We start from the raw sequence: 9,023 nt of genomic DNA on the forward strand, positions 1-9,023 counted from the left end.
TTGGCTCCCTGTTAATCGAACCGCTCTAATGTACATGTACTTCCTTACGTATATCGCCAACATCTCCTCTCTGCTTGTACAAGGAACCCCTATTGATTATCGAGTATTACTTGATTAACCCCTATGCGCAGAATATTTCCAATTTTTGTACATGGTACATACATATGTACATAAATGTGTTTTTATGTAATGGTAGGACCGCTGTTTTATTCACTTAATGACTTCATCAAAAATCTATAAAACGAACTGGCAATTACTACGAGATGCTGTGTTATTAAAAGTGCTGAAAGCAAATGAGCTCTAAAGTTTTTTAGAGTTCTTGTGTGTGTTTGATTAAAGTACCAGTTAAAACTGTGAATTGTGACTACAGACACCGTTATATATGGAAAATTTAGTATCCTTACATAGAGTATCTTTTCATATCGTCTCGGGAACGGTTTATTTCTGCAATGCCGTTACCATGCAATTTTCAGACAGCCTATACTTTTCTGTTCACGTAAACATTATATTGAAGTAGTAGTTGAAAGTTTTTTCGTATTTTGTCAATAGATGTCGTTGCAGTCTTATATCTGCAGTGCTACCAATCACATTGTGTTATACCATGTCGAGTTGGAAAGGTGAGATTTTACGCTTTATTTGATCAAAACTGCATCAGATTATTCTTCGCTCTCAATAGTCGTTCAAAAGAATATTCTTCCCGTCGTTTCACTCACATATATTTACATATAGTACATGTACATATATAGCAATTAGCGATTGATTCCGATTTGAAATGTATTTTACCCTTAGCCGAGTCTAATTCCCATAATTTGATTTCATTTGCTCAACTGACCATAAGCATTTGTTGTCCATTATGCATAATATCCAACTTGTAAACAAGTAACTGATTCATTTTCTCATGAAAGTTTTCATTTTCCGGTTACGGGAAAGCGCCCACATCACCTTGACTGCCTTGACGGCTTTACTTGTTTCCTGTCCACGCTGTTTTGTTTACAGTTGACAAGGGTCATCTACATATATTTAAAGCCATGTACATACGTATGTATGTATGCATTTACAAATATATTTTCGTCCAGTCAAGCATGAATAGTTGTAAAGAAAGTGTCAGGCCGCGAGACATGCAAGCATTGTTTTCATGCGGATATTGTAGTCACTGGTCAATTAAATAAACGCACAAAAGAAAGGCGCGTAAATCAAAACATTTATAGTAGAGGAGAAGTAAGAAGTCGGTCGGTCGGCCCAGTCGCAGCGTGTCCTGTGGTCATTAACCGCAATCTGAGAAATCTATTTTAATAAGCTTGAGGGGTGTTTTTTAGTTCTTATTTTTTCCCAACAACGACTATGCATATCTTTCAAAATAGTTAAGAATCAATTGATAGCGGTGTTGCACACTGAAGCGCTTCTAATATGACGTAAATAATTATTGTTTGGTATAATGTAGCCGTTGTGGCTGACGGCATGTCCGGTTACAGAGGACAGTTAGAAAAGTCATTAATTTTACAGTTTCTTTCCGCAAAATGCACAGCCCACCTTTTTAACTACCCTTTTCAATTATTGATCCTCCGCGCAGTGTGTAACTTGGATTAATCTGTTGGTAGGCGAATCTGTCAATATTAGCCAGTAGTTATGACCAAAGCGAAGCAGAGAATTAAAGCTGCAGCCAATTGTCCTGGAATTATTCTTCTGACTTCTTTACTCTTGATTAGACGATTGCAAACGACGGCTGTTTGTTGAGCGCCTTTTATGCCGCTAATTAAGCAGATATGCATGTGAAAATCTGACAAATGCATATACATATGTATGCATGAGGATATGTATGGAAACAGCACCACGTTTGCTGGTGACTGGTTGTTGGAAACAACTTTTTACTTAGGCGCTGTGATTGATCCCGTTTGAGAATTGTACGTGTTTAAGTTTGTTGTGCCTTCGCAGCGCACATAAAGATACAAAAAGTGTACCTTTTTATTTAAATTTAATTGCAGCAACAATATTACCTAACTCATTAGGTGTCGCCTGAACGAGCGAGTTTTTTTATCGTTGTCGGTTTTATACGAGGTGCTGCTCTTGCGAGACGTAAGAACTTTGCGCGTCCCATATGGGAATCTTATAATCTTCTAGTCGTACGAAAACTTTGCTGTAGGGCTGTGGCATCTGCCACTGCTGGGCTGTTTTCTTCTTTTTTATGTTTACATACATGTGTACATAATTTACATTTAACCCTCTTTTGAGACATATTTTGATACGATAAAGGCGACACGGGCATCCGGACATTTGCGAATGTCCGTCTGCTGGGCTACACTGAGTAAGATTGACACCTTTCGTAACACCGAAATTGATTAAATTAAAAAAGGCACAAAACACATCGGAAGAGGAAAATTAATAGAAGCACAGGAGCATGCACATATACGCATGATCATGAATTATGAAGATTATGGGTAGCGAGTTGGGAGTTGGGAATAAGAAATGAGTGTATAAACATAATAATTTGCATAATAAATTAACAAAATGACAGGATTTACGTATATAGTTGTGACAAATAAATGGGGAGAAACTCAATAAGGTTTTTTGGGTATCCATAGAACGTTTGCGTATCCTTAAAGAATATTTTTGTGGCACATGAAATATTGTGAGGCAATTGAGTGATAGCCACATTTGCAGTTGCGCTAATATTGGCGCGCTTTTATCGAAACTGCTGCTCGTTGCTGGTTTCAGATTGGAAGTACTCAAAATTTGGAGAACAATGTATACCTTATTCAATACTTGCTCCAGTTACCTTTACGAATCGATATAAAACGCATTCTGGGTTATTGTGCTAGATACAATTGCAACTATGTATTCAAGAAGTAGCAGTCGCTCCAGAGTAACAGATCAAAAGAGCAACAAAGACGGAAAGCAACAATGGCGCGAAAGAAGCAGACTGCAAAGGAACAGCGTGCTGTTTAAACAAAGTAGAAATGGTAGCAATGTTACTGAGGATCATAAGTATAAAGCGTTCGAAATACTAAGTAGAAGTCATCAGTTTTTCGACATATATAAATATGTATACATTTTTCTTGCGCCGGATATGCTACATTCTGCAACAATATCAAAGTGATTAATCAAACTCTCCTTCTCTACCAACGGTTATACATTATCCTGCATACATACATACATATGTGCGTGTCTTAAGTATTTGTGAAAAATGACAATGCCGCTGGAAAATAATCATTATTTCACGTTGAGTGCTTTTCGGATCGTTTTACTTTCATAAATGTGTGATTTACACATGAGAGCAGAAGATTGGAAGCCATCGATCAATTGTTGCCAAGACGAAAATGTCACCGCTGATGTAGACGTCGTATGCATGAAATGTGCTCTGATTACTGATCGATTGCGAGCAAATAGGTTGACAATCCTTCTATCATAATGCAGTAAATGAGTTATTAAAACTCATCAGCAGCAGCCAAAATGTTAAATCAATACTTCGACATACAAAATTAATTTGCTTTCAATGCTATAGAACGTGTGTATACATGTATATACATACATGTATATTATAGTACATACATATCCACCTATACATACTATGCACTACGGAAGAGCGATTGCGGGCGGGAAATTTTAAGCAGCGACAACTGCATAGCTTCACTCAAAGCATAGGCTTGAGTGGAGGAGAGTAACGTTTCAGTGAGTAATAGCGAGGAACACTTGAAACGATGCGGATGGTGTGCATACGAATATATACGTTCTTACGTATATATGACGCCGCTACAACCCATTAAACGCATTTCAAGCAATTCACTTATGTTCAACAAAAGTTACCGAAGAATAGCAAAGAGTGCTTCGGTGGCAATGCAATTTGTGCGGGCAGCGCCAACGCAAACACCCGCCTCGGCTGCTACATATAGGTCTTATTGTAGTGTTGGCTCTTGACTCGTGCCGCTTCTGGCGACAGATGTCCGTTGCGCAAACGCGTACTTCGTCGTTTTCGTCGCTGGCATATGTCGCCAAATTACCAGCCTGCCAATTTTTGGCGCTAAATTATGCATGCATATGTGTGTATATATGTGAATAACACACACGGATCTCTAAGATATACGGGTATCAAAAAGTCTGTACGCGTGTGTTGCTTTCATTGCCTGGGTAATCTTGAGGTACATGTGTACATATGTATGTATGTAAATAGGTAGGTTTGCATACAAATCCTTGAAGTATGTGTGTATGGCGGTTCACGTTTACGCTTAAGACGCACTGACATTCATTCGTGTAATTATTGTGTTTGTATGTGTATCTTTTGCCAGCTTATATGCTATGGCACAATCTCAGTCACACATTTCTGTTTATACCAGAGCAGCTGCAGCAAGCAAAAGCTATTAAAATGACAATAAGCCGCTCAACAACTTAGTATAGAGGTAAATCTGCGAAGAGTGTATATGTGAGTAAATGATTCAGAGTAAGAAATTTTGCCGATGGTATACATGTGTGTGTGTGTATAATGTGTTAAAGAATTGATTAGGCCACAAACTTGTACAGAAAACATATGTATGTTTACGTAAGCAGCATTAGGTGTAGTGTATTGGTACTGATCCCATTACAATTTTAACGGAATGTTTATATCCGTGTTATTTTAGTGTACGAGTAGGAAACATATGCACTTGTAGCGGAGTAGGTTTTTATGCATATGCAGTAGTTTGTATGCAGGTACTTTCCTTTTTACTAAAAAGCCAAAGTGTTTGAGACTACTTGAAACGGAAACGGTGTTGAATACCATAACGGCAGCTGTTCGTCAATGACGTTAGTCTTGCGAAATATGTAGTTACACATGTTTCCCAGGCCCTCAGACATTTACGTATGGTTTAATCACCGGCGTCGGCGTATTTGCTGGTAATTTTCATATGACACCACCCGGCGTCCAATTTCAAACGCTGTCTTTTCTTTAAATTTACGCATAATTTAGTCATGGTTTGTAACCACTTGCGAGCCCTTTACCCGCAGAATACTAATGCAATACTATGTCCGCTATACCGAACTACCCCGCGTAAAGTGCTTATATGTGAGTGGCGTAGATAGTAAAGTGTTTACAGAATTGAATTATTGTTAAACGGGACAGAAATGGCCAATATTATGGCCCCTACCGGTAGTTGAGAGGAAAATGAAAACAATATTAGCTACAAAAGGTTACGATTTTATTCGATAATAAATTGTAAAAAAAACGTTATATATATCAAGAAATAAAGAGAAGATGCAACAAATTATAACGGGAATCCTTAAAACGTATGCATGTATTGTTATGCATACGTATGCTATACGATTGACGTCTGATTTGAAAAGCTAAGGCGCCTTTTTGTAGAATCTAAAGCACGCAGGTCAGAGTTCTCGAGCGGGCTGACGATCGCTAAGCAATTACTCTCTAGCATGATGGAGTTGTCATCCAATTCGCTGAAGGAATTGTGACCACTATCAGGGCTTGAATTATCAATTCGTTTGCAATTGTGTTCGCCCGATTCTGTTAGTTCTTTGTTTGTCGATGTTGGCTCACCTATTTTATGTGTATATTGTTTCACGCTGTCCTTAGGCGTTTTCCGTTTTCTACGCACTGCTCGCTGTCGGCGCAAGTGGAAAATATTACGTTTACGGTTGCTTGTCCGATGTGGGGACCGAACTTCTCGCTCGCTGTATATTGAAGCAACACTAGCTGGTAGAGAACGTCGCTTCTTTCGTGTTGTTTGTAAAAGCGGCTCTTCATTTTGTGTCTCAATCCAAAATTCACTTAAATCGTTGGCGGGATCTTCTGCAGGTGTATATGTGGGCGACATTATCATGCACTGCTGGTTAGTTGATTGTCTCGCAAACTTCATAGGCTTCTTTTCCTTTCTTGTGCTCTCCAGTATCGCATCTATCATACGTTCCAGCGTTTGATCACCCATTTTGGAAGAGCTCAATGATGCAGTATCATCGCGTATGCTATTCAAAGATCGTCGTGTATGCCTTTGACTTTGAAACGTAGAATTAGTTATATTAATGGTTGGTTTTGTTTGTACTATAGTGTCATCGCTTTTATTATATGGCAGATATCGTGGTTGGTCAAAGTATCTATCAGCAATACCTAAACCGCGCAATGCCAGAATCGGTCCGGGAACTAGACCGCATGGCGAGTATTCTACTTCGAGAGTAGGCAGTGTAGCAGCATAGTTGACAGGATTGTTCTTTGTTAATATATCATTATCCAAACTCTGATTTGGTGCGTTAAACTGTGATAAGATTGGGTTTGGGGGATTATTGGAGACAGCGTTCTCATAAGGTATGATGTTGGACAAGTCTTTGAAACTGTTAAGTCGACGCACAGGACCGTTTTTGTTATATATCTTTGAGCTTGAGTGAAGTGGAGTAGATGTCACCTGATTTTCCTTATCCAACCAGTTTTGCAAACGACGTGAAAGGTAAATATCAGAAGATTTCCGTTTCAGCCTCTGCCGTTTCACGGAGAGCGTTTGTGTTTGGGTGGAAATTATTTCATTAGGAGTGTTGAGCTTTCCTGGGGATAAGACGCTTAAAGGTTTAAGCTGCAAGTTGTCGGTATTTGCTTTTGAGTCGTCCACTGTAAGATAGGAGAGTCGCGGTGTGTTAACTGCCCACTTAAGCATTGTTTATAGGAATTTAGTTGAATATCTGTAAAGAAAGTGGAACACTTAATTAAATAACAGTGTAAAATGTTAGTTTTAAAAAAATGGGTATGTTGCCGAGTAAAAAAAGAAAAATTGGCACCCGTGTGCATTCACTGCAGTTCTCACTTCATTTTAATTTACCGTACGCAAAGCGTTTTGTTTTTTTTTTCAAATTATTCAAATTTCACTCTTGACGGCGTTTAAGTATCCAGCAGTCGCCTCTGCTAGTCGGGATTCCAGCTGCGCAATGAAAGCGAATTATGTATGTATTTATATTCGTAAAGGAACATTGAATAAACAAAGCGCTCAAGGAAAAGGCAATGAAAATCAGGTTTACAAATGATTTAACTTTGCATTTTTTTTTGCAACTAAAGCAGTTTGGCCACTCCAATTGTTGTCTTCTAGCGCATGTGCTGGTATTCGCGGAGTATGTGTTGCTGCCATTTGTAGATTTTCGTCTCAATTGGAAAACAGGAATTAAAAAGGTGACTGCTTTTGCGATTTTTTGCTTATTTTGTGCTCTCCCATATTTTTCGAAACTCTTTCTCAGATTTGCGACCTTTAAAACGCGCGCGCACTATTTCCGTACGTTTTATTCCATTTAAATGTAGAGTGGCCTCAAGTGGTGTTCGAGTGGCGCTGCTGCCCGTATTGCATTGCGTCCGCAAGTGGTTGTTTAGTCCGCGTGGCTGCGCATGCGCATTTACAGTCTAGCCGTTTCAATTAGTTTCGCGCAGATCGATTATATCCAAAGCTTTTTAGCGAATACCACACATTTTAAGTGCACTTCAGAAGTATTTAAACAATTCGTAATGAATTATATTACACGCGAGTACATTTGCACATACATAAGAGTTTGATTAAAGAATTTTAATAATAGAACACGCACAATCATACATATATGTACATATTTCACAATTTTTTACCTTTTTAAGTACTTGAATAAAAATCGTTGTTTTACATATATGATGCTTTTATTTAAGTTGAGGTATAGGCATATGTATGATTTTATTCACGTAAAAGGCACTGACTTTGTTTGTATAATATGGCCTCGGAAAACTCGTCCGTTCACGGCTGTGTACAAAACTCGAATGTGAACCGGAGTGCAAGGCGCATAGCAGCACTGCTACGTTTTAACTACTTCATTTCCTTTGGATCGTGGCAGCACCACCTTTTCAAACTCTTCTCATTTTTGAAGAGAGTAAAGTCTCCACTAAATTATATGAAGACTTTGTGTGCTACAATAAGGGTGAGAATTGTAGAGTTGAAAACAAATGTTTGTTGGGTATGAGTGGAGAAAAATTTGGACTCGGGAATACGACATACTATACATATATATATATAGATTTATAGATCCATACTTTAAAGTTAAAATTACTTCAAACTCAACATTGTTCAAGTTTTCGCATTTGTTGTGCTATCTGCTCTAAGCCTTTGATTTGCACTCATCTCTGCAGTTTGCTTTACGTATTTGCAAAATTGTTTTGTACTCAGTCCAGTTTTTAGCAATATTTAGTAAGGAAGTGCTTAGGAAAAAAATGTTTCAAAGTCTAAAAATTGTTGTGTCGATAGGAGGAATGGACTCTCGGTTGGAACCTTGTGTTTATAGGTACATGTGGCTGTGTGTGACTGCGATAGTTGTTTTTCATATGGAAGTAATAATTATCTGCGGTACAAGAATTTAGTGGCGAATCATTTCCTCCTCATGTAGGCATGCATGTATGATACATATTTATGTAAGTACACATACATACATATGTGTATAAATGTATGTACATAGGTTCCTATATGAGAATATATAAGAATCGATAAAATCCACCGTACAATTGCTTAAGATTAACCGAACATCTGCTCAATCGGCGCTCACAATTCATTAAATTTTATTCCATTGACATGGGACTGTTTGCTCGCGCATTCAATTGGGCTTTCTTTTCTCACTTTCGTTTGTAACCATTTCTATTTGCTATCGAATTGCAATAACCGTGCTAACATTCCATATGTCCTTTCCTTCTTGCTGGCACCTTTCCTTTCTTCAAGACACCGTACATTTCTTTGTGTAAACATTGCAGAATTCTTTCGCACATTACATCACCTTTAATCATTCGACATTTTTCAGTGCGGTTTTTTCTTCAATATTGTTGTTGTGTGTGTTGTTATTTTTTGTTTTGTGAAAAATTGGACAATTGTTATGAAATTTATTGGAAAGAGGCTTGAGAACGCGCCAATCCGCGCCGAATAGAGGTCTTAAAGATGCCCTAATTTATCTTCTGACGTAAACAATAGTCTGAGCATGCGGTCGCTGACCGACCAAACGAGCATTGCGGAAAATTGTCACGTTTCATAAGCCTCGAGGAGGGGGAATGTGCTACAGCCAGCTGT

The 9,023-nt window shown here is 38.3% G+C and overlaps 1 protein-coding gene across 1 annotated transcript; it reads right to left on the reverse strand.

Annotated features, from left to right (window-relative positions):
* Positions 1-5,213: 5,213 nt before the first annotated feature.
* Positions 5,214-8,971, reverse strand: LOC105230357 (uncharacterized). Its single transcript, XM_011211081.4, has 2 exons — positions 7,571-8,971; positions 5,214-6,648 (listed from the first exon to the last, which is right to left on the reverse strand). Exon 2 carries the CDS (start codon positions 6,621-6,623, stop codon positions 5,283-5,285), a length of 1,341 nt encoding a protein of 446 aa, XP_011209383.2. The 5' UTR covers positions 6,624-6,648; positions 7,571-8,971; the 3' UTR covers positions 5,214-5,282.
* Positions 8,972-9,023: the final 52 nt, after the last annotated feature.

This window comes from Bactrocera dorsalis, chromosome 4 (genome assembly GCF_023373825.1).
Source record: "Bactrocera dorsalis isolate Fly_Bdor chromosome 4, ASM2337382v1, whole genome shotgun sequence".
NCBI lineage: Eukaryota > Metazoa > Arthropoda > Insecta > Diptera > Tephritidae > Bactrocera > Bactrocera dorsalis.

Excerpts from the sequence above, each read along its gene's own strand:
- LOC105230357 (XM_011211081.4), bottom strand. The coding sequence starts at position 6,623 with ATGCTTAAGTGGGCAGTTAACACACCGCGACTCTCCTATCTTACAGTG.